The following is a 26442-nucleotide window of genomic DNA, read 5'->3' as shown; positions in this document are numbered from 1 at the left end:
CACATATGGTAGGCAGGTACATGTGTGACGAAGATGTATGACCAGGCTGTGTGAGAGAATTCAGTGCTTTCTTTCATTTATCGTCAAGTGATCAGTTCATAAATTCACATGCAGTTATTATCCTTTCTATTTTCTTCATGTATTTCTTTAATCACTCTCCATCCCCCCTCCCTCGGGGTCAGGGGGATGAGAAACTGAACTGGTACTGAGCAGTTGTTTCTATACCCGGCTTTTATTTGGCCAGTTTGGCTGCCAAAATTGGACTTGGCGTACAGCCAGCACTACCCAGCACTTGTGAGATCTTTTATTCACTTTGAGTCCCCAGAGTGCACTTGGTGAAACATTGCACCGTGTCTTAATCTCTGCAGTTATTTGCAGAATGATAAGTTTGACATTATAGATTCAAGATCAATTTATTTCACATTTTGTCAGAAATACGTCAGGATTTAACTTTAAAAATAAGTGACAGAACTTCAGTTCTTTTTTAACCCTTTTAACCCTGCTGATCATCTCGTAAACATTTTTGTTCAAACTCTTGGCAGCTGAGAAATCTGCCCTCATGAGAGGAAAAATATTTTCTCATAGGTATTTTTCACCATCGATGAACTGCTGTCCTACTGTCTTTGCACAAATTTAAAAAAACAATAGTTAAGTGGAAGTAAAAGCACTTATACAGTGTAATATACAGAGAGACTCTTCACTGGAGCTTCTCTCCAAATCCTTCAACTATCAGTGAACACAAATATAGCTTCTGTCTGCAGTACAGTTGGTCAGAGGTTACAATAACAAATCAACTCATTTAGGAGCCTCAAACAGCAGCTCCAGGATCCAGTTTCCCCCTGAGAGAGCTTCACTCATCCAACGCTAATGATGCATAAACAATCATCCCATCTCTGTCCTATCCCGTCCCACTGGTGGGCCACACAGGAGAAACCTGTGAAACCCTGTGTGCTCGCTTTCTGAGCTGCTCCAAATGCAATGCACGCAACGAGGCCCCTAAAGTTAGAGGAGCTGACAACGAGCTGGAGTTCACAAATGTCTGTTCGGCGCGTACGTGACTCTTCACATTCAACTGTAGTCGATTTTTTAATCACTGAGTGAGTGGAGAAGGTTTTCAAACATGAATACAACTGTAAAATCAAAAGTGCACATACAGGTGAGGGAGCCCCAAGTCTGGGACAGAGGTGCTTACCTGGCCGTTTCCTTCCACTCCATCTCCTGTCCATCCACCGACAGCAGCTCGTCCAGCTCAGTGAAGAGTTGTGGGGGTGCCGGGCCATCATCCTCCTCCCCGAGGATGAAGCGGATCCTCTCGGCCGCTGGTGAGACTGCGGAGAGAGGAAAAATACTGCGGTTCATAGGCTGGCAATGGTGCCCGTTGGGCAAGGGTTTGGGCACCGGCTTCCCCTCCTCAGCCGGACCCTTCCCGTTGACCTCAGGAGGAGGTGGAGGTGGTGGGATTTTCACCATGACCTCCTCTCCTTTCTCCTCCGTGTCCTCTTCCTTTTCCTCCTTCTCCTCTTGGTTATTGTTGTTGTTAGACATCTTTAACAACTCAGTGACCCCACCCCCCCTTTTATTCTCCAAATCAAATGACCCGGCGTTTGCTCCTCAGATAGCAGTCAGCAAGCGACACGAGCTCACCAAAGTCCCAAAGCAGCAGCTAGACCCTCATTAAAGCCTTGGGTGGAAGTGACAGCCGTTCTCAGCTGCTTGCTCCGGCACTCTGTGAACCAGGTAGGAGGGGGCTGATGGGGTTTTGGGGTCCCCCCAGTGACAGTGTCCCCACAGTTAGCCCCTTCTCCCTCTCTGCCCCCCTCCACTGTTCAAACAGGACTTCCCCATTGGCCCTCCAGCCTTGGCAAGCTGCCCTGGAGCCCCTCATTAACAATTAGGAAATGGTTCACAAACTGGCCTATTCTCCAGCAGAGGCTTGGCTTTCCTTCCCCTTGTATTCTCATTTGAATATTTAGAGAGCAACACAAAACACTGCCAAGCAGAATTTCAATAGGACTGATAATATATAAATAATACTTTTCAGCGCTATTCAAACATGTTGCAAATGCTCGACACCATCATACCTTGTTACAGCAAGTGTCATTAGCAAACAAGCACACAAGGCCCAGTGCGTTGTGGCTGTGCATCATCGGAGCTGCGGCTTGTTTACTGGACAGCACGCACAGATGAAACGACGGCATCTCTGCCTGAGGAATCGCACTGCTGCTGCTGTGCAGGCTGCAAATTACTCATCTCCTGTGCACAAGCTGCAAGACGGAGACTATAGTAGTAAGAATAGTTTTTCACAGAGTAGGCTCGAATAAATTTTATCGCAACTTTGTCCACATTGTCCATGAGTCAGCCTCCACATAATCCCTCGAACCGGGGACACCTAAATGGAATACAGCAATCGATAATGTTATTGATTACACCTGTGCATCTCCTGCTATGACATGTCTGTCTTGAACAGACTAATGTTTTAAGTCTGATGTCACTCTCACTGTGGCTCTTGCTCTGTGAGAACAGCAGCTCTTCCAAATGATGCATGAAGTTAGTTGACAACTACTTTAGTGGCAACAGCCACGTTCACAACACACTCCATCCAAAAATACAACAGAAAAATATCCAGTTTCTTCAAAGTAAGAGCTCTCACTTCCTCCAAATACATTTACATGTACAGGCTTGGTTTTGAGGTTAAATTCAGACCAGGGTTCAAGTTTACGTAAGAGTGTGGAAATGTAGTTGTGATGGTCACAGTGTGGGTTAAGGAATGCATTATGTCAGTGAGGGTCCTCACATGTACAGACGTACCAACATATGCGTGTATGCGAGTGATAATAACAAAGGAGCTGCCTGATCTGATTACATAACAGCTTGCTAATACTGTGGCACCAGAGTGTTGACTATAAAAATGGAATATATTTAAATTTTTAGTCCCCAAAAATGCAGTTACTCAGAGTTTCTCTCACAGTCTTAGAATCTTGTCAGTATAAAATAAAAATCAGTATAAAAATCCAATTATTATCATTACTCTCAATCACATTTGCAGGCAAGACTTTTTATTTATGTAGGAGTGAAGAACAAACAACCTGCGTCACAGAGGAGGGACAATAATGTGAGCAGACCTAAGTGTTGTGTCTTTAACTGGACTTTTCTTTGCAGGTGAAGTTTAGACGTTTCCATACACACAGCTCTTAACGCTGCCACCCACCACTCTGAGTCATCCATTCATTCAGTCACTCAGCAGGAAGTGGCCATACACTAAATGAAGGCTTGTAGTTTCACCTAATTGTGTTTTTTTTTTCTGCAGCAGGTATGAGCCAGACAAGCAGCTATAAGATTACTAGGTGGGGGGTAAACCGTCTGCTGGCACACACACACACTCCCAACACACACTCACACACATATTGCTACAAGCTGCAACTAGCTTAAGTCACAGCAACCTGCTTAATAACACCTTAGGTGGAATAATTTACACGTGCGTTTCACGCATTCAGCTGACACTTATATCCACAGTGATTTACACTGATTACAGTAAACAGTTAAAACAAGCTTTAAATACCTATATGGCCAAAATTGCACACAAACAATAGCCAGCAGTGCGAGGCGAGGGGTAAAGCCCCAGTGATGCAGGCTCACACAGCACCGACTGCTGTTTTCCTTCAATGTACATATGGTAAATAAAAAAGGAGAAGTAAAGCAAGACGCTAAGAGCAGGGCAGCAAAAGTGCTTTCTTTCTGAGAGTAACACCAAATACCTTATCATAATAATACAATCAAAAGATTGATTAAAAGATATTGCAAATTGATATTTAGCATTCGCAATATTTTAAGATGGAGGATCAGCCAGTAAGGGAAGGAAGGAAGAAAGAAAGTTTTCATGGAAAAACTAAAAGATGTGCAAATTTGAAATTGTCTTACATCCTAAAAGAATAAAAACTAAAAATTAGTTTTTATTCTTTATTAGTTTTTCTAATTCTTCATGAGAAACAGATGCTATCTATCCATGCTATCCAGGAAAAACCTGATAACAAGCACAGTGTTGGTGTCAAGGCAATACTGTCCCGCTCCAGCAGTTGCTAAGAGAAAGGTGGGAGGGTGGGTGAGGAGGGGTTAGGGGGGTGAGACTCAGGGCAGAGTGAAAGCAAAGAGGGGTGAGAGCAAGCACGAAAAGGAGGGATAGAAATGAAAATCCCATCGTTCAAACGCAATTTCAAAGCTGTGTGTGCTCTAGCCAAGAGCCATGGGCATACAAAGAGGACTTTGTCCCAGCAGCAGAGGCTCATGGGATAGGGGATGGAGGAAGAATGCCCGCTGCCCAGTAGAAAGCTTAGTGTGACTGCCACTAAAGGCCTGTTTAGTCCCACTCTTGACATGCATCCTACACAAATACCTTCCATCTCCTCTGACCTTTTTGAAAAACTCGGCACAGTAAAAGGCTACATGGGATCTAATAGCTTGCTCATTGTTTGTGACTGTACATGCAATGATAATACAACTCGGCGTCACCTCATCCAAAGACAAGAGAGGATCACTGAGAGTACAGGAAATGTTTTCCGTGCCACAATGTCTGACATTCAGTATGCAGGGCAGCTAGCACACAGGCAGTGAACAGGGACTGGGCTGAATGCAGAGTGACACCCTGAGGGTGATCCATTGAGAGCACAGTATTTATACCCAGACCCTCGAGCTCTTGGTATTTTGTTGTGATAGCTGAGGTGAGTGCGCTCTGATGAGAGCGTAACAAATACCAGATGGGAGGAAAGAACCTGAAATGAAATGATCGCTGTGATGTCTGCAGGTATGCTGAATGTACAGCCACGTTTTCTCTGTGCTTTCACTGTAGAACAGTGAAACTCACCACAGCAAGACCACATCTATGTCCACAGATTCCACATTTGTCTACTACATTACCAGTATTTACCTTTATAGAAGTTTTAATTCTTCTCACTCTTCACCCAGCTTTTGTCATTTTTCCTCTCATGTTATCACCAGAGCAGAGGCAAGAAAAACCACCTTGGATCTAATGAATTGTAAAATTCCTCACAAGTGTGCAAAATTATGATGTAGGGAATGAATTAAAGCCCATTTAACTTTCTGATGTCAACAACATCATGTCCACTCAAATCCACTGTCTGACTAATGTTAAAGTCATTCTGAAAAGAGAGTTGGCATTTACTGAGGTAAATTAGATGAGGCAGGTGGACTGAGTGCAGGTGCAGCCAAACATACTGGGATATTTGATCTAATTCACTGTCTAGAATGAGAAATAAAGCTGGCTTTGTGGGGTTGTTTTTGTATTACATATGTATTATGGCTTGGATCATCTTGGTTGTTTGTAGCAGAAAAGAGGTACGATCACACAAGAACAGGGGGGTAAAGTAAGGCTGTGGATGTGAGGGGGACGGGGGGGGGCAGGGACATTATTGACCTAAATGCCAATCAATGAAGATTAACTCATCAGGCTACACAGAAAAACACAAAGTCAAACCAAAAGGATGGCATTTCAAACATTTAAGTGATTTATCCAATCAATATCCAGAGACCTTTTCTACTGATATTTTCTTTCTTTCTTTTTTTTTTTTTTACTACGACACTGAACAATATCTCAGACAAACAGTCTGATGTTCTGTGGACAGTATAGTCTCACAATGCTCAACTTATTTCTACACAGTTGTCAGCATGCCAGTGCCAAAGAAAGGTTTTACAGAACCTGCTGCTGCTTTGTGACGTGTGAGAAAAACTTTGTGGGTGGTTTTAATTTCTTGAACCAACCAAAGACAGGCCAGTGAGTCTTAGTGGGAAGGCAAATGTCCTTCTTGTCTGTTGCGTCCTGAAGTAATCAAAAGTCACATCAGGGTTTGTGATATCAGACGAGACATTGGACTAACGTCTCACTAACAGAATCACTGTCATTCATTATACTTTCATTTCTGAGAGGAGCAGGTATCCCTCCGGTGAAGTGTGAACATAAAATTGGAGGAAAAAAAAAAACTGAACACATCACGGCAGTCATAGCTTGCTCTCCCTGACTTTGGGATATTAAACCCATTTGTATAAGAACCAAGTTTCTAAGTAATCTATGTAATCCACTTTGAGAGAACATTTGATCCTAGTTGGAAAAGATGGGATATGGCTTACAAAAAAAAAAATCAAGCTCATCAAAATGAGCAGGGGTCAAATAACTGCAGTGGACGCACATGCAACCGGGAGATGTACTCGCCGTCCCTGCAGCGTCCATCTGACCAAACAAGAGGATTTCGGTCCATATTACAGACGAGGGCCTTCCCCTGGGGCCGGCCCTGTTTCCCAGAGAGAGCAATGCGGAGGAGGGCAGTGAATAACAGCAGGACATTAGGTATACTGCACGTCTGTCAGTCTTTGCGTGCCTGACAGATGCCTGCAGGTTTAAGATTTAGCTTAAAGATTTTTCTTAAAGGCAGAGCTGCTCTACCGTCACAAATGGCAGAAAAAATGTTTTAGCACAAGTTAGCTACTTGGAAAAAACGAATTTAAAATAAAAAATGCAATTATTTTATTTTTATTTAAATGCCTATGACATGAATGACACTGGAAGGTCAGAGGGCTAGTTCACTAGCTGTTCCAGAAATCCAGCCGTCAGCTAATATGCCTAGTTTGACGCTGAAAGGTTGGATAGGCCATGACATACAGAGGGGACACTGTTCAATATCAACAGTCCAAGCGGATTTTACAGCATGGAATCTCATATTTACTACACGTGCTGATATATTAGGCTCAAAAGTGAGCTACTCTCGCTCGTAAACTATCCATTCAGCGTTTAAATTATGCGTCCTACACTGGAAATCAGCATTTAGCAGACAATTTGCATTCTTTGACATCACACATGAAGCACTTGCAGTAGGATCTAAGGAAAAAGGAAGTCCCATATTGTACAGATCTTGAAATACTTTGCTATTCCATTATGGGATAGATTTCCAAATTTTAAAAAGCCACAAATTCATTATTAGGAGCAAAGATATTTCAACATTGCACAAATGTTGTGCTGAGTTTGGCTTTGATGTAATCAGCCAATAACTTTCAAAAGAAACAAGTAGCAACAGTTCACTTAATGCTTCACATCAAACGGAATTGAAAATGTACAAAAGTCTGTTTACATACAATATATCAAATGAACCATTCACTTCACAATACCAATTGTCTCTGTTTGTGTTGTTATGCCACCTCACTATGCTCTTCATAATTCCATCACAGAATTTTTTACATAACGTCCACAGCATTCACGCTGTTTCGCCCGTATGGACCAGCAGACGACCGCAGTGTTGACTGTTAACAAAACGTCAATGCTCACATTCTCCTGCCAACATAGTCGCATTTTCCATGAATGGAGAATTACCACTGTTGCTGTAAACAAACCGGGGTGTGTTGGGTTGTAGATGTTACCTCATTTCAGCCTGACTTCAGTTTTGTTTTTTTTTTTTGTTTTTTTTTTTGTTTTGTTTTGTTTTTTAAGAAATGAAGAACACATCCATTTTTGGCAGCACACAAAGAAAAGAAGAAAATGGATCATTTTGAATGCAAAGTAAAGACTTGATGCCGCCATGTTAGATAGGAATTGAGGGGCAGTCAGCAACAGTAAAATAAAATTTAAAAACTACGCCTACGCAATTCATTTTACGCTTTGGCGAGTACAGCATCCCTGCCAGACTGGTCCTAAGGCTCAATAACCAGACAATTTGGAATAGGGTTAAGCGTAGGGTTAGGCTTTGAAGACGGAAAACAGGTGCAAAAAAGTCTAAAGCTGCACTGAAAACTATTTCATCTGTTATCTGTGTTCTTTCATGTCTTTCTGTAGATAAACCTGAAGGAAAAAAAATATCCAACACACAAAATGTATAAGATTGCTTCAATTAATCTTCTGAGCTTTTTGTATTTTTCTTGTGAAACACAGGAGAGTAGGATCATTATCCTGCTGAGTGACGAAATGTTTTGATGCATTTGGCTGAGTCTGAGCACAGAATGTACCTTTGCACCTCAGCATTCATCCTGTTGCTCCCATCAGCAGTGAAATCATCAATAAACACCAGTGTGTCATTTCCATTGGCAGCCATACATGTCCAAGCCAAAACAGAGCCACCACCATGTTTGACAGTTAGCTGGTGGCTTTGACAGAGGTTGATTTTTGTTTCACAGATTTTTTTTCATCAGCTCTACCAGTTTCTTTTTCTATGTTTTTGCAAACCGTAACCTGGACTTTTCCGTTTTTGAGGCTCAGCAGGGTTTCGTATCTTGTGGTGAATCTTCTGAGGTTATGGTCATGATGACTTCTCTTGACTGTTCTAAAGGAAACCTGCCTGCCTGCAACCTACAGAGCGTTCTTTACTTGCCGTGCACTTGCTGCTGCGCAGTCAAGTAAATGATTTTCTGCTGCATCCACAAGGCTTGTGCTCCTCAGTCTGCCAGGTCATTTGCCATTTTCTAGTCTTCCTGTATGAACCTGCTGTATTCAACTGCTGATTTCAGCAAACCAACTACCTTTGATACCCAAATGAAATATTTTAGCTTTTTGCTGAGCCTTATTATTATCTTCTTCACTTGCAGTCACCTCTTTACTTCTTATATTGACAGACAACTCCACCTCAATCTAAATCGCAACTCTCTCTTGTGCTCTTTTGCACATAAGTTCTTTCTATATTGAGGTAAACCTGCTCAAATTAAAGCTGAAACTCTGATGAAGTAGCCATTATTGCAATTCAAATCAAATGTTAATTGAATTCAATACTGATTGTGATTAAGGAACGTTGCCAAAAATCTGTGCAACTCACAATTTTTGATAAATACACACCATCACAGGCAGTAGCAGCATCCAGATGGGCTGGCTGTAATCTACTCTCTGACTGGATTTATGTCCTGAAGAAAATCCCCCACATCAAGTGATGTGTACACATTATAAAATCCAGTTCTGGCGTATTTTCTCTTGTCACGTCATGTGCAAGTAAGTGTGTGTAAAATTACATCATTCTCTAGAAATGACAGTGGCGCGTCTCATTATTGGATCGGACAGAAACCAAGGACGTTTTAAGCCTTATTCACAGAGGACTGCTGTCACACGTGGACCTCATGTAATCAGAGACTCCTATTCCCTATTTTTCTCCCAAATTTCTGCACGTTATTGTTGTCAGAAGAACCCTGGTGTCACCAGAATAAATCTGCACAACCTCCAGGTTTGGAACTACAGTCATAAATTGTAAAAATGGCAAATTCATACTCTTTTAAAATCACCACGACCTCTGTGACACTATAAAAATCAGTCTCACACCGTTTCAGACCAGAGCTTGAACACAGCAGAGAAAAAATGCTGCCGTCAGTGAGAGTTAGGCTTACGCTTTAACATTTTAACTCACAAGCACCGAACGTGACCTTTCTCTCCTCCCTTTCTTTCTAAACTTTCACTCAAACTGGCCGGAGCTCTTTGTCCGAGCATCCGCAGACCGCAGCAGCTGCGCCTGAGGGCACATCGCACTTTACAATCTACGGGACGGAAAAAGCTCCAGCCAACCAAGAGCACAAGCACTAACACATATAGATGCTAGCACACCAGCACGCACACAGAGACAGACACACTTATGTCTACAACCAAGGACAAAAGCCCAGAAAGACAAGGATTAATACACTGTACTCGAGAGACTCATATCAGCACTGGTACATTTGTGTCTGAGCAGCCATTACTTCCAATAAAAATTCACTCTGCTCTGTCGAAACAGACTCATCACTCAGCAAGACATGCATGGCTATTTCTGGCCACTAAGTGGACTCAGCAACTTCTGTGGGGTCACGGGGAGTTACAGGGGCTTTTTTGTCTGGAAAAGAGAGCAGCCTTCAGCGAAGACAGACATGAGCCCTAATCGGCCTTGACATGGAGTCCATCAGAACTTACTGAGAGGTTTGAGGATGCTGTTGCTGGCCTCATCGTTGTTTTCTGTGTCCGACTTGTCAGAGGTGTTCTCCGTCAACTTCTCCTTTCTGTCCTTGTGGCCGGTTCTCCGACGGTGGCGCCTCCGACGTCGATAGCTCTTGGGCACGCGCACGCCAATGTAGATAGTGTGGTGACCTGCAAAAAAAGATAAAAAGCAAAAAAAGAGCTGGTGACCTCTGACACTAAAGATCCTGACAAATCCAGTTCTGTTCTAACTGCTACGATGCAAACAATGCACCTAAATTTCACAGATGATTTCCTGAAAATGACAAAACACAACCAAGTGCAAAACAAGAAGAAAATGATGACGTGACCACTACAGTGCTGCAGAGGAAGTGAATTATGGTACATAACCTTAAACCTAATGTTTAGACCACTATCCATTCCAGTTCGACAGGGAACATTCTCACGTGGCCCACAACAGATCCGAGACAGCGTAACAGAGCCAGGTTAGAGAGGTTGCAGTACACTGTCAAAACAAATATTTGGACAGAAAAAGAAGTAGCACATTCCAGCGAAGACGCCATGACTACTTGCATGACTACATCCCTGTTATGTTGGTGCAGCACCGACAGGACGCACTGTTTTATATGTAGTTTATGGTCAATAATGACAAGCAAACCACACTGTTTGGTAATAGCATACCATTCGGATGGAAGTACAGCCCGCCAACATGCTATACATCCATGTTCAGAAATGCATGTAAGGTATCTGACTCTGGACTTCATGAAAGTTATAAAGTGGAGCTTTAGAGAAGTGCTGGTTCAACTTCATGGTCCTTTCGGAGGATGCTGTTTGTGGTGCTGTTGAACTGAACTGTATCGTGATAACTGTCGCTGGGCTGTTGTATTAGGCTGCATTAGTTTTCATTAAGCTTGTCTTACTGGGAGCTGGCGATGGATTAATGTGGCACCCAGTGTTTGCTTACTGTGTGAATGAAGTTGTATGCTAATCCACAGTGTTCAACACTACAACTGTGTTTTGTTCCAGCAGTCCCTGGGCCATCGGACCGTACTAACATGGGGAACTAAATGAAGACCCTGGTTCTTCTCGTCTAAATGCAGGTAACGAGTGTTTGAAATGGTTCCTGAGCCCCTGGAAAAGTCACTGCAGTTGATTTCTCGACTGCATTAGTGTTTGTTAGGTGTACCTAATAAACTGGTGACCAACTGTATGGTCTGTAAGGAAGTGTTTAATATTTAAAAGATTTTATGAAGATTATCACTCTAATGCTAGTTTTCTACACATACAGTCCTGTACATGCCAGTGTAGACAGTTCAAAATACCCACTGTGGTCAATAATTTATAAGCTGGCTGATGTTTATATAATAATAATAATAATCAATAATTCACATTCACCTTCTCTCTAATACCTGCAGGCCCCCAGAAACCTACGACCTGGACCAGACTTCTGAAACCACAAGCGTCTGCTTCCTAAGCAGAGGAAGACTTTTAAAAAACAACCTTTCAGAGTAAACATCAAAAGTTCTGCTGAAACAAAAGCCTCTATGCGATCAGTGTCAAACGTCGCCTTTTCCAGCAGGTCGGGTAACGCTGAGCCAAGCACTGCACATGACCCAACCAGGAAGTGGCTGAACCCCTCAACACAACAAACAATGATCCCTCTTGAAGCACAACAGCGCTCATTATTCACTCGTACCACAATGCCTTGTGTTTTAGGGGTTCATCTAAATTCACTGACACAGACGGTTCAGCATACCAAGGAAATACTGAGCATCAGAGACGAGGAAGATCTAAACAGCTCTGAGCAGTGTTACTCCTGATGTTAAATACTGCTTATCGGACATTAGTGTGTAGTTTCACTGTTGTTGATGTGGCTGAACTTTATCCCACAACTATTGAGGAGCAACTAAGAAAATATACACTTTTATTAGAAATCTTTAAAACTTCCTGGAGTAAACATTGCAAACATCAGGAGTTCCTTCAGTACATCAGTCTGTTTCCCTTCTCAGGTGGCACAGGAAGAATGAAAGACAAACACAGCAATGCCGGTAAACAGATGAGAAATGGTGAAAAAAAATGTGGGAGAGACAGAAAGACAGAGACAAAGACAGAAGGACTCTCCAGAAGAAAACAGACAACAGAAAAAAAAAAAAAGGGAGACAAAACCAGCATCACCCACACCAGAGCTGCTGCTCACTAGGCTTTTGGTTCAACAAAGATGGCACCTGTCCCATGTTTATGTGATAACATGAAAACACAGGGCGCAAGATCAATCAAACGAGACTAAAGCACTGCCAGCATCATGGGCCAAAAAAGAAAAAAATAAGAACAGAACTCACCTACTCCAGGAAAAAAAACTCTCTAAGTTGATGCAACTCAGACTGTGTTTATTCTCACCGGATGTCCAAATGGAGTTTGTTTTGTAAAGGTGATACCAACATTATTTTGCACTCTGATTTGTGCCAGTTTGACAACATTAGAAAGGTCAGGGTCAGGTTGGAGGCTCAGGTCCAAGTTGGCCGGAGTGATGCTGATGCTGGAGCTACTGTCCACCATTCACAATAGATTTATTTTTTCCAGCACTCTCACTCACAAAAATTACAGGTTTCCTCGCAGGCACTCTGACTTTTTCCAAGTAATATATTCTAGTTTGCTGTATTTCAGCATACAACCATCTTTATATGGGAATGTCAATATTTTGATATTAGGGTTAAAACAATTAATCAGAAGATTACCCATCCATTCTATCCACTAAAGACCAAATTTTAAGCGACACAACTTAAGCCTTAATAGATTTAGCACCTTAATGTTTCATAACGAAATATTAGAGTGGACTAAAGAAGCAGTAGGATTACAACAAGATCCAGAAGCAGATGGCTGGACGGCAACAAAGAAGAGCAGAGGCACAGTCAGACAGAGGGACATAAAGACTATACACCCATTAGAGCTGATAGATGAGCAATAAAGCAGAGCGTGAAGACGTTTGCACAGGCTGAACGGCAACAATAAAAAGGAGTTGAGAGAAAGAGAAGAGAGTGATGGAGGAGAAGGAATAAAAAATAGTCGAGTCAAGGGGATGGAAAGGAAGATTTGCACACTGCCAGAGCAGCTTTGTAACGCGACTTCCTCTTCTTTTTTCAGGGGTGGAAGAAGAACTTCTTTTGGAGCTGCCCGTGAGCACACACTGAATGAAATGAAATCCTTGTATTTGCTGGGAGGTTTGTTTAGCTCACTAGAATTTCTGAGGAGAGGCAACGCCACTGCCAGTTTCCCCAGTAACCGCACCGCTGGGACCTGCCCAGTGGGGAGGATGGCAACACGCCACACAGCGCTGACAGCATGCTAATACTTCTACAGCTTTCAAAATATACTGTTGGAGATGTTGATCGTTGATTTTCTTTTAGGAGATGTTATTACTCTTCCTATTAGCTTCTGATTCAGCAGTAAAACTTTGAGTTATATCACAGAAATACAAACATGCATCACTTTAACATAAGTTCACACCAGATGTGAGTATGAGCATGAGAGCCCATCTAATAGGCATTATAACTACAGTACTAATGTTATTTGTGTTAAAAGAAAAAAAATTGGCCAAAGGTCACAAAGTGGGACCTGAGCTGCATAACTGAATCCTCTGTTTTGATCATTGTCTGTGACGCAGGGTCAGATACCAAAATGTTACTGGAGTGAAAACACAAGCTAATCAGCATCAGATTGAGATAATTTGGCCGTCAGACCAAAGCTCCACTCACAGAGCTTTATCTTGTGCAGTGTGACAAATGTCAAGCTACCTCATCTGTTATTGTTCTTTTTATCAGTCGGCCGGCTCTGAGCGAGCAGCGGGGAAGACGCCGAGCTCAGTGGAGACGAGGACACACGCAGACACAGCTGAGACGCTGGTTACGCACAGGAAGTTGGACAGATCGAAGCAGGGTTCAAGCTGAGGTGACACCTGACAAAATGTTGATGTCTCCAGCATGAGGGACACTGTTGTGCGAATACTATCCCTGTTTCTGTTAGTCATGTGTACAAATAAGTTACTTAAAGGATCATTCCAGGGTTTGTTTTTGTTTTTTTTTGCATGCTTTAGCAAATCAGACATACCTTACATCACAGTTCACAAACCATGCTGCTGTTTTTACAGCCATTGATTCACAAAAATCAATTAGCAGACTTTTGAAACTTACTTAAAAAGTAGAATTTGAAAAGTCTACTCTGCATTAAAGCAAACTGATCATGTAACTTAAAAAAAAAAATAACGCAGACTTGATGTTAATATTATAAAGAGTATGGTTTAGACTTGCTTTATATGGAAATTGCCTTGAGAACTTCTGTTATTGTTACTGAGTAAATTTACAGTTAATCGGCTGAAATGAGAGAAATTCAGCAGCAGAAAGTTTGCAAGGAAGAGCTACAATAAATTGTTAGTTAAAGCTGGGTTCTTTAATTTAGAAATACTACAGCAGCTACATAAAAAAGACCACTCTACATGTGCTGTCTGACTGTGTTATTAAATCTCACTTCACCACTTTAAAATTATGGATTTAATAAGATTTTATATTTTAAAAAAATCTTTATCTACAGTTTGATATGATGAGAGATTCAAATGCAGCTCAACTGCATTACCTGGAGGCATTAATCCACTTATCGACATGCCAAGAGAATAAAATTATAATATTACTATATTAGTTTTACTCCTTATAGATCATTGGCAGGCAGTCATCAAAGACATTTTAACATAAGGGAATGTTTTTTTCTTTCTCTTTGTTTTCCTGTAGATCTTTAAGGGGATTAGTGAGGTAAACACAGGATCACATGCTCCGTGTTCTACATCTTTCTCGTGCCAGCTTGCTAAACAGGTGAGCATCACGGTGTACATGCAGGAAGTGCGTGAAATTTGGCTGTCTCTGAAAGGCTAAATGGCGCCCTTCCTGTTTCTCTCAATGAGTGCCCTTGTTTTGAAACAAAACACAATTCAGAAGAAGAACTAGGTTATTTGGGAAAAAAGAAGGAAATCTCCAATTTAACAAGCAGTTTGGTTTTACTTTGCACTGTTTTTAGACAAATGACTCAATACAAAAAAAAAACTAAAACTATTTCATAAAGAAATTGAACCTTGGACATTTTTAAATGTACAGTGTTTGATGTTTCCTGATATTTCTCTTGCCTTGCTCTCTAGATCATATGGAAGGAAAACTACGACTTTCACATGCAGAGAAATGAAAGTGAACTGGTGCAAACTTACCCTCCACCTCCTCCTCGTCACAGATGTGCTTGAGTAAGGACGCCCCCCGGTCCAGCACCGCCTCGTCCTCCATCCTGTAGTAGTAAAAGAGGAAGAAAGACTGCTCACACTTTTCCTCCAGTGACAACGTGGAGCCATAGCGCTTTGGCTCGTTCACCTGCAGTAAATTCGGACTGGGACTCAGTCTGGTGCTGCTGGTGGCGCTCATCTCGACCCATTAAAGAGTCATTGACAGACACCCTCTGTGACTACCTCTACACCCGGAGATAGCACCCCAGTGTATGCTCCTCAGTCAGTAAACTATCCTGGAGGGTGAGAGTGTGTGCCGTCCTTGAGGAGGGCAAAGTGCGCAGTCGATAGGTACGATGTAATGGATTTAATCTGGCGGAGGAGGGTGAGGGAGAGGACAGGAAGTCTCTGCTAATTGAGTGCGATTGCCGGAGTGGCTGGTGCCGGTCATGTGCAAAAAAAAAAAAAAAACCGCCAGACTGACTGAGACTGGAACCCATCAAAATCTGGATCTGGCTCAGTCCCCAGTTCACCTGTTAGACACCGAATCAAGGTGTTGTGCTTTATTACTGGGAAAATCAAAAATATGTGGAAAAAGTATGTTAGTGTTGTGTCTAATCAGTCACTCGCCCACACACACACACTACAAAGCCTCTCCATCTGGCAGGTAATGCCTGCCAGCCCCCCTCTTCACCACCCTCCACCTAAGAAACAAGTGGGGCATCACATGTCTGTCTACTCATCCGCCCTTACAGGATTACGCCGGCTTTACTTAAGTGACAACACACACACAAACCCGTAACAGGCTGGAGTGTAGGAGCCTCCACTGCCCTCCAAGACGACTCCACAGACACACACACACACACACACACACACACTCGTCCACATCTCAAACTGCCCGTACTGTTTCCCAACAAACATCAACATGAAAAAGATTGAAAAAATGTTTCATTCAGACCGGGACCGAAGCTAAAAAGAAGCTTTGTTTGTTTGATTTTGTGTTGCGTGTAATGCTGTTTGTGTTTTCAGTCATCTGTGTGCACGCTGAGTGAGCGGCTGCCACGGAAACAGAAAACAGGAAACAGTCCCTGCAGTCAGAAACATGAACTTCAGAATTTATCATTTGATCATTTAAACATAACAAATATTGTTTTTATAGGTGATTATAAATGCATTATAACTCCCAGTGTAATCCCCCCACCCCCCTACTCAACCACCAACACAACACACAGACACACAAATGCACACCATGTCAAGTAATACCAGAACTACTTAAGCTCTGGGTTTTACCCTAATGGGATCACAGACAAATTGGTTTGTTCTGTGGAACAATCGCAACAACAATTGTTGTGTTTTTGTTAAGAAATAATTTAATTTAATTTAATTCATAAATGTCCAAAAAAATGTAATTAACAGTGATTTGGAGCCTCAGAAAAGCAGCTTGTTCAACAATAATGATAATATTAATTATTATTATTAATGTTAGTAACTGTGGAGGGAGAAGTTGGAGGAGAAGTGGAGTGCTGGAATTGGCAATTCTTTTTTTTTTTACTTTTTTCTTTTTTAATTCAACACTAATTTAACATTGTTACTGTGTCCAGTAATCCCTTAATCTGAGGATATATACGTTATAATAATCCCATTAATAATTTCAGTCATTTTTAACAGAAACTTAATCCATTCTGGGTCAAAGTGCACTGGCAGGGAAAAGGGCAGAGACACACCCTGGACACAATGGGGTCAGGGGTCAAAGGTCAGCTGGAGAACAGTATTCTTCCATCTGGCTGGGATTCAGTGTCTTACTAAGAGATGTTCTGACATGAGGGGAGTCAGTTTGGTTCTCTCTCCGCTCACTGCATCATGCTGCATGAAGTTCATATAACACAGACCAATAGATTCAATAGATCAGTGCATTTTTTTTCTGAAAAAAAAAAAAACACAAAGACAGAAGAGGAAGAAAAAGAGCGTTTGAAACTGAGTGTTATTTAAACTCTGAGACTCAGAAAATCAACACTATAATCTGTATTTCTATGCAATCAGCGCTGTTTTGACACTTGCCGGTGGTTTTCAGCAGCCACCCTGTGGCCATATCAACACTCCTGAAGCACAAAATAAACGGCTAACTCTGAGTCACTTCCTGTGTTTAGGAGCATTAGAAACTGAGCTCACCAACTACAATTATTCTAGAAATAAAGCTGTTCATGCTTGTGGACTGTTATGTCATTTTTGTTATTCTCAGCACATAATGGCATCACCAGTGTGTTCCACTGCTGAAAGGCTTTTATTCTGTCTCAAACTAAGAGCTCAACATGCATATCTAGTCTTTAATACGAGGTAAAAAAGGAAAAATGAAATGACACCTTTAGAATCTTTCCAGGAGCTGGGTCAGTTGCTCTTCATTAAAATTACCACTGCTAATACTAATATTACCAACAATTTTGACACAATCACACATGAATCTTTTATGAAAACATCTCATCAGGCTTTAGCACTGATTTGTAAGTTTGTCTCCGGTGGGTCAACTTTGTAAGGAGTTTTAAAACAACCCCATGATTCAGCCACAGTTAAAAGCTGAGGCCTTTTATCTCTGCACTTCACCAGCTTCCCTACCAGTCCTGCCCTTCCATCTCCCTCCATTGCCACCTATAGAACAAGCATGGACATAACAGGCCAAACTCCACTGAGCCTGAGGCGACGGCCCACTCACGCCTGCACCTTAACATGTTATCAGAGAAGGAGAGGACAACAACTTGCTTTAGTAAACTTATTCAGCAAGAAAAAAAAATGTTTTTTTGCTTTGGATATGATAAGAGACTGAAAGTATAAATCCACTGTCATTGTTATCTGCAGTCATTTCACCCATTTGTCATGATGTGTGCAATCCAAGAGTTACTGTGTACTTCATTTTAAATTTACCCCCCGCCCCTGCCCCCGCCTGCCCTGCTTTGTCAGTGTCTACTTAAAAAGGTGGTTTCCTACATTTCCCAGAATGCTTTTCACCACTTAATCAAAACACTGCACAGCTGACTATTAACAACACATCTTCTCCAGCTTCCCTTTACCTGCATATGATTAAGTTGCCCTGATGATAATGTTTTACCTTTTCCTGAATTCTTCTTTCTCCTTACAGTATAATCAGTTTTAGCCTGAGCCAGAACAATCAGCCAACAGTCAGAATAAAGCCTGACAGGGAACGTCTGGAGACCCATTTCAGCAGCAGAGAGCAGGGAGTAATTTCAGTTGGCAGAGTTTCTGGTTTTGGTTTTTGTGGTTCTGACATCCACCCAGAAATGATGAAGCTTTGTTTTTGAAGATTACGCTGTAATCAACAGGAAAGAATGATGAGAACAGACTCTGGATTTTAAAACTGAACTACGAAAGATAAGCTACCATAAGTGATTGATTGATTTATTGATTGGTCCACCACATGTTTTAATAATCTGTGTTCAATGGCTCTAACAGAAAAGCATCAGTTTAAGAAACAGTGCAAAATCTTGTCTTTGAACACTTGTGGAGTCCAGAGGCTGCAGATATTGGCCTGTAGTGGTGTAGTAGCGTGAGTTAGCCCCAGCTGAAGGTGACGTTTGCTGTAGCTCTTTTTTAAAGCATCAATTAAAACTGTTATGCCACTGAACCACGTCCACTGGGAGTAATTCACTTTTGCAAAGAGCTCACACCCACATTCAGTGGAGGACGACCGCAGAAAGCAGTCATCTTAAGGTATCAGGTCTGATTCTTTGTTTTAACAGTTTTCATTAACTTTCATTAACAACTCAGGCAAAACTGAATTTTGTTTCAAGTTACACAACAACAATATCAACATAATATCACTTCTCTCACACTTAATGCCAAAGTTCAGGAGTTTTCATTGGATGTGATCTGATCTAACTTTGTTTACTTCCTTTACTTATAACTTTTAAACTGTCGCTTGGTCTCACCTCTGCCTTTGATAGTTTAGATAACTGAAGCGTTTTCTGCTATCAAACTGTTACAGATGCACCGGAAATATCTCAAAGTGACATTATGGCATTTGCCCAGGGAGCAAGAAGAATGGAAAAGAACAAAATGAACGGAGGAGTACAAATTAGATCACCAATACCTGTGCATTTGGGTGTGCTAGGTCAGGTGGTTAAGTGGATTTTTCCTTTAATCAATATTTTAAGCTATGTGTGTATTGATGAACAATAGGTAGACGTTCAAACAACCTTATTACAAGCTGTACAAGCAATCAAAACTTGACGGGCTGTTACTTTGCACTCATGATTGTATATTAACTGCTATCTATCTGTCTGTCACTTCACAGATAACGTGTCCTTGTAGGGCCTACAGTGATCTGCATGCAGCCCACATTCGCTATCTGTTCAGAGAGGAGAGAGTGTTCTCTGTAACCGAGCTGATGCAACTGTCGACTGTGTGTCCAAACCATGGAAACATCAAACAGCCTCAAGGCATCAGGTCTGTGTTATGGTATACAGTGTCTGCTGTAATCATCACTGGAGATATGAGTAAATGTGTCCAGGTCATGAATCTGGTATTCTGTACTCCAATCAAGTTTGCAAAGTTAAATCCCTAATGCAACAAAGGCAAAATATCAGCGGATATCAGATTTCCCAGCAGCTCAAAGGGTTTTGCCACACAATAAAAGGATACCTACAGTTTTTGTTAAATGATAGCCACACTGGGCTTTCGTCTGACTGTAGGTTTCGCTGCGCATGAGGTTGAAAATCAAAACTTTGTGTCTCGGTAGCTGTCACAAAAACTACACAAAAACTTCCAACTGATTACTCAAAATAAGCGGGAGTCACATGGGAAGCAAATTGTGCTTTAAAGCCCTGAAACAGTGCTTCTAAAATCCTTAAGATAAATGTCAAATCGCCTTCTATAATCACTCAGGTGACCCTGTACTGACTGGCTAGTTCAATCAGTTTCTGAGACATTTAATATGTATTTGTTGCCCAGCTCTGTGGGGATATCGGCAATACTGGAGTAAATTTTAAAAAAAATCTATATCTCAGTAATACAGCATCATCTGGGCTAATGACTGACCCAAATTGCCCTCAGTTTGGTCATAGTCACTGATTTAAAGATGCATAAATGAATCAAATGAAGCCCATTTGCCTCTAAGATCCAATATATACCAATTTCATGCCTCTGTGATTGTTCAGCATTAAGGCAGCAAAGGTGGTGTGTTTGGGGTCACTCTGGTTTGCGCACACTTGTATCTGAGCTGTGATTTTCTCCGAGGCTACGATCTTAGTAAAGCAATTACATGGCTGTTCTTGTCTTGATGCTTAAACTTTAACGCGATCAAACGTCTAAGGACCGCTGAGGAGCGAGTTCCCGTGCAGCCTCGTGTTGTTTGCTTACACAGAGGGGATTCGTAAGCTCACGGCTGAGATCAGATGTAATGATTCAATTGCAGCAAAGTCACCTACAGTCCACCGACCTCCAGCGCTGACTGAAAGTATGAATGTCACCTGTTTGCCAGACAGAGAATGTGTTGTAACTTGTCAGATCTCGTTATCGCAACACTTGCCCCTGAAGTGCACCTGATCTATAAGCATTTATTTACTCCTCCTCATATTAAGCATCAGAAGCTGTCTGTAAGCTCTCATACACTCATACTCACTCACACACAGGTGTCTCTTCAATTTATATAAGGTCAAGTAGCCCTGCGGAGAGTAAGAAGCACTCCTGTACAGCTTGTTGAAGTCACTTACTTCTTGCTGCCGCTCATCTCTTCAGGTTTCCTGTGATAAACCTCCTTATTGAATGTGCTGAGCAGAGCGGATCACCAGAGCGGCTGCTGATGTCTGACCTGACAAAGTAACACACGGAGAGGTCATTTCTCTGCTCTCTGTGGATTCAGTGCACACTCTTTCATATAGCTCTGCAACCAGAGCGTGTGACTGAAAGGAAAGTCTCTTTAGCTGCAGTGACACCATGAACAAATTCAGAGATATGACACAGCACAGGTGTCAAAGTAGGACTTGTAATGCACCTGCTAATCGTCCAAAAAATTAATGATTGATGAGATTTGAAAACACAGTACAGTAAAATATTACTACAGGAGTACCACAGGCACATTTTAAACTGGAAAAACACACTAAAACATCATGCTGACACTCTGTGAATCATTACAAAAGCTGTAGTGATCCTGGGAAAATTTTCAGGACAATTTTTCAGCATGCAGCTCCAAAAGTCTAACCGTGAAGAGAATAGGAGTTTGAATTTGTCCAATAAATCCTGCTACATGCATTCTAAGAATTGTAAATGTCCCAAAGAACCAAAACAAAACACACTCCAGCTGCGCATTTACGCACCAACCAGACAAGGTCGCTGCAGAAAAATGAACAGAAATCATGGTGATTTAAAGTCAAGACGCCTCTTCACACATGCACACAAGGCCTTCAGAAATAAGTTTACGTTGATAAGTTGTATGAGGACTTACCGCTGTGTTTTTGGTCTTTGGCTGTGTGTCTGGCTCTTGTTGTCACCCCTGCGGTGGCATGAAGGTAAAGAAGTCTACTTTCACTGCTCGGGTGAGTTTGTATGTGGCATTGTGCGGCGGCTGCGCTCAGCATGCTGCCGCCTCTATCTGCTGGACCATCCTTCTGTCAACGCCACTCCTCCGGTGGGAGGTCAGATTGCTCCACTCCTGCACCATCATCAGTTTTTCCCAGTTTAACCAAGTCACAGGGGTTTACAGTTTTGCCAGATTCGGTCAATGCTTGAACACATGCAGCTCAACATGAAGTCAGCGTCTGTGGATATTAATGAAAACATAAATAAAAGGAAGACATTTGTAGTTAAAGTCGAGTAAATTTTTTTTTTTAATGGTAGTTATATGTAATAAATTGTCCAAAAAGCGCTGAAGAGTCTTGGAAAACAAAACTGAGACTTGAGAGATGTTTCTTTAAATATCCCTGATTTGTGGAACCATCATTTGCACCGCTAAAGATAAACCGTTCTATATCTTTTAGCCTGAAAGCTATCTATGGCATCTAAAAAGAACAGCAGGATTGTTGCACTGTCTTCGTATGGGACACTTGGTGGGATTGTTTATTTATTTCAGCTGTGAATGAAGGATTTTGAATCTACAGCGCCATCTGTTGGAGGCATGGTTGGCTGTCATTACCTTCGTTGCATAATTTATCCACCTAGTAATGGCCTGTTACACCAGCACAGACTTTACAGATAACTACAACAGCAATCAGCAGGAAGAAATGAGATGTGTCATCAATTTGCATTCAAAGTAAAGCTGTGTCATGGTTTTAAAAAAAGACCTTATGTATGTTATAGATCCGGCTGTGCCATCATCACCTTGCTTTCACCCTTGAGCCTAAACATCAGATCGTAAATACTTCAAGGATCATGGATTTCAGAGCTAAAAAGATGCAGCCCAATGATCTGTTGGGGTAACCTTACACCACAAATGTTCATATAAAGAAAAGTTATGAGACTTTTGTCCATTCTTGATCTGCAGCCTGTCCTTTTTTTCTGGTATGTAAGATGTGTCTTGATCTAACATGTTATTTCCCTCTCATTTTCTTTACAGGGTTACACACAGTTTGGGGATCTCTTCAGTCAAATCCTCAAATTACCCCCAAGCTCTCTGACTTTACATCAACAGGATTTTGAAGAGTTTTATACAAAGCTGATGCAGCTTAGTTCTTCTTACAAGAAATTTAAAAAGAAAGGAAAATGTAGACAGGTCTGATTTGATTTGGTCCAGAGCCTCTAAGGATCCTGCTCTGTCTTTGACCGGACCGGACATTTCCCAGTAAAATTCCAAATCCATTCATATACCCGTGTTGAATGTTGTTCAACACAGGTATATGAATTTTCTTCAGTGTTTTCAATGTCATTCAGTTTGTTCAGATTTTTGGTTGACATACTATAGCCGCAAAATACCTGTCCTGTTTTTAGTTTGATCATCATGTTCCTTTAGGCATTTTATCCACAAAGTAAACCATCAGAAGACAGTTTTCAGCATATATGTCAGGACTGACTTACAGCAAAAGAAAAAAGCAAAAGATTAATAAGATTAATGGGTCTATTGTCAAAGTTTGGAAGTGTGTGTGACCACTTATAGGGTAAATCTGCCCCGTTTTTGCTCTACAAGGAAGGAGATTGCCAGGGAAAGTTAAATGTTTACTTTCCTTGGAAAGAAAAAAACTTAAACTTGATGATCTCCTCTCACCTTTGCCAGTTTCAGCAGAACGCCTTAACAACGATAGGTAAATGTTTTGCTTTTTGTTAAAAAGTACCTGTAATTTTCCACATGATTAGAGGCACTACTTTTTATATCATCATCAGTGTTGACAGACACATAGCTCCCAATGGTTCACATGTTAGTAAAAACAGACTACACATCCAACACAGAGCAACATCATTGCTCCACTGGGTTTGTGTTTCTGTCGTTTTCACTTAGGCCTTCTTTTTAGCTCTGGTTTGTTCTTCACCACCAACTTTAGAAATATTCCTGTAGCATCAGGGTGTTTCACTTTCTCCCACCAGTCCCTAACTTTGGCTCTGATGAACCCACTGACCCCAGTTTAATGGGGTTATCAATGCTTGTTTGCTGAAAACAACAGCCTGCTTACAGCAGTGAGACTGAACATACAGTAAATGAGCCGTAAAATCAAAACAATGAGCTAAAAGAGGCCAAGAAGCTCCACAGAGCTACAGAGTGGCCACTGCCCTTGGTTTTTATCATCACAAACATATGTCATTTGTTCTTGTGAATATTAGAATGTGGATCCGTGAAACTTCAAAGAAATTGAATTGAGAAAAAAAAACTGAAGCTACAGTTTCAAAAAATACAAGATTCACAGCAAATCATGATTTAAAACTAACTAAATCAGTAACTGAAGTTCTGGTTTAATTAATGATTTGTTTTTAATGTATAAAAGTCAAAACACTCACCGCACTGAGCTGGAATTTTACTTTACTACTTTTTAAAAAAACTTTATTTTGCTCTACATTTGTACATGTTTGTACATGTACAAATGATATTGGTCTCACCCGTGTCATCCAGTGGAGGTAAGTCAATGTTTAACTTCCTTCTGAGTTCAGAAAAGTGCTTTTCAAAATTCGTGAGAAGCGTGCGCTGCTGGGAAACAGGACACTGTGTCTTCTGTATTCTGTACCTCTCAGACTCAACATGTATTAATTATCTGTTTAGTTCACTCGACTGGGAATTGAACATCTACACACTAACTTTGGTTGCTGTGTAACCTTTGGTTCTGTACTAAGATCACGGGTCTAAAATGTAGTACTCTGGATTACACAAAATAACAGGAAAATAACACTAGTTTCTTTGAAAATCAAGGTTAAACGTTACTTGTTGGGGTTGTTCAATGTTTCAGGTGTCAATCTAAGACACACGCTGATACCAGCAGTCTTGTTTCACTGCTGCAGCTGTATTTTTTGCACCCTGTAAGCCATTTGGACTGGACATCTTTATATACGTGACACAAATACACATCACATTTGACTGTGCAGTTAGAGTAGATGGGCCTGTATTGTATGTCATATCTATGAGGCAAAGTTTTAGTGAAGGAATTCATTACTATGGTTTTGTAAAGGCTTTGAATTTATTGAAGACCCTAACAGCATTTTTTACCAGAGATTGCTGCCTTGGGCTTTTACCTTTACTGCTTAAATTTTCCATTTTAAATTTGTTCTCAAAACAGTGTTTTATGTTTTTATTCATAACACAAAATATTGTTAAGGCTAACAGCAGTATGACATGTTTGAGACAAGTTAGTGTGAGAATGGATTGTCCCTCATACATGAGTGTATAACGCAAAACAGGCGCTGCTTCACACATTTACAACCTCAAGCATGTCAGCATTTCCATGTTTTCCCTCATTTACATGAAGTTTTATTCGTGGAAAAAAAACAGCAATGTTGAGAGACAGGAAGACAGAATAACGTCATAGACCAACTACGTCTTCGCTTCACAATTCCTCAGCTTTACTTCAAATTCAGCTTCAAAAACACAAATCCTATTAAGTATTTGACTTGATTTGCCCTTTAAAGTTGGATTTGAGAGGTATCTGCAACAGCTTGTTGGCGCTTTGTAGTTTTAAATGTGTTCTACATTATGTGATGATCTGATGCTGCTGGTTTGATCCCTGATGTCTTTCCACACGGTTTTATTTTGTGCCAGCTCATTCCTTTCATGTGAAATTGTTCCAGGAACAGTAGATCCACCTCCCCCCTTTTTCTCTGAAATTCTTCAAACCACTTGACGACATTAAAAATGGGCAAAATTGTATGAATACCATGTTTATCATCAAGCAGTTTGGTTGAACATACTTAACAGCCAGTAAACTGATTCATTTTCACAGTGGCAATAGTTATCAGAAATTGCCTTTTCAGGCAACTGCAGAGTTATTGCTGCTTCTTATGTACTGCCCTGTTTTTGATCAACTCTTTCAAAGATTTATCTTACCTTATGATACATATTTATAATAATTGTCCTTCGGGTCACAATTAGTGCAAAGAGCCATCTGTAGTGTTATTAGTGTTGTCAAATTCCTGATTTGCTCTGTTGTTGATTTTCTGCTCTGTTGTATTGATGTTTTGTTGTATATAATGTTTTGCATCTGTTCTGTTTGTTTTTAGTTACAAAAATGCTTTTAAGCAAAACTGGGGCTGAAATGTGCTCTAACATTTGCTATTCACACAAACACCCATCAATAAACCCTGAAATAAAACCATAGAGGATGCCAGAGGAGGGCTGCTGTCAGGCGAGGGAAATGGAAACAGATTGTGCAAGAGCCGAGGATATAAAAAATTGTGAACGGCTGGATAAAAACAGGGATGGTGGATAGGAAAATTCAAAACATTCAAGTTTTGAGGACGTTCATGAAAGTATGGGGTCAGAAACCGCCTTGAAATCTGTTGCACAACTTGATACTTGGCACTGTTTGACAGGGAATTATGATCAGGTTATGGACAAAATATTGTTTAGTTTTTCACTACTGTGAAAAAGCTTTGATAGTTTGGTGTGAGGTTTTAGTTTAAGTAATGTAGCTGAACTCTGTGAGAGGAAACAGAAAAGCCTCTTCTGACTGCTGTGACTTGCAGAGACTTGATGCCCTTATTGTTATCACAAAACACAGAGAAAGCCAATTTTCACACTTTCTAAGGGATAATAATAGGTAAAATGTCTATTAATGCCAATTTCTGCAAAAAGGCTGCTTAGATATAGTTGTGTTTTTAATGATAGGATTCAAGGGGATTCGTCAGCTGGTGTCAA

General features: G+C 41.1%; 1 protein-coding gene across 1 annotated transcript in view; it reads right to left on the bottom strand.

Annotated features, from left to right (window-relative positions):
* The window catches only part of slc4a4a (solute carrier family 4 member 4a), a 45523-nt gene extending 23829 nt beyond the window's left edge, over positions 1-21694 (bottom strand). Inside the window, exons 1-5 of the mRNA XM_041042858.1 lie at positions 21622-21694; positions 20891-20988; positions 15162-15235; positions 9914-10087; positions 1193-1328 (exon numbers count right to left, since the gene is read on the bottom strand). Coding sequence (XP_040898792.1) covers positions 1193-1328; positions 9914-10087; positions 15162-15235; positions 20891-20907 — 401 coding nt within the window. The 5' untranslated portion in view covers positions 20908-20988; positions 21622-21694. The remainder of the gene's footprint in view (positions 1-1192; positions 1329-9913; positions 10088-15161; positions 15236-20890; positions 20989-21621) is intronic.
* Positions 21695-26442: the final 4748 nt, after the last annotated feature.

The sequence above is a fragment of the Toxotes jaculatrix genome, chromosome 7 (assembly GCF_017976425.1).
Source record: "Toxotes jaculatrix isolate fToxJac2 chromosome 7, fToxJac2.pri, whole genome shotgun sequence".
Taxonomy (NCBI): domain Eukaryota; kingdom Metazoa; phylum Chordata; class Actinopteri; family Toxotidae; genus Toxotes; species Toxotes jaculatrix.
This window is presented reverse-complemented; position numbering and strand designations above follow the sequence as displayed.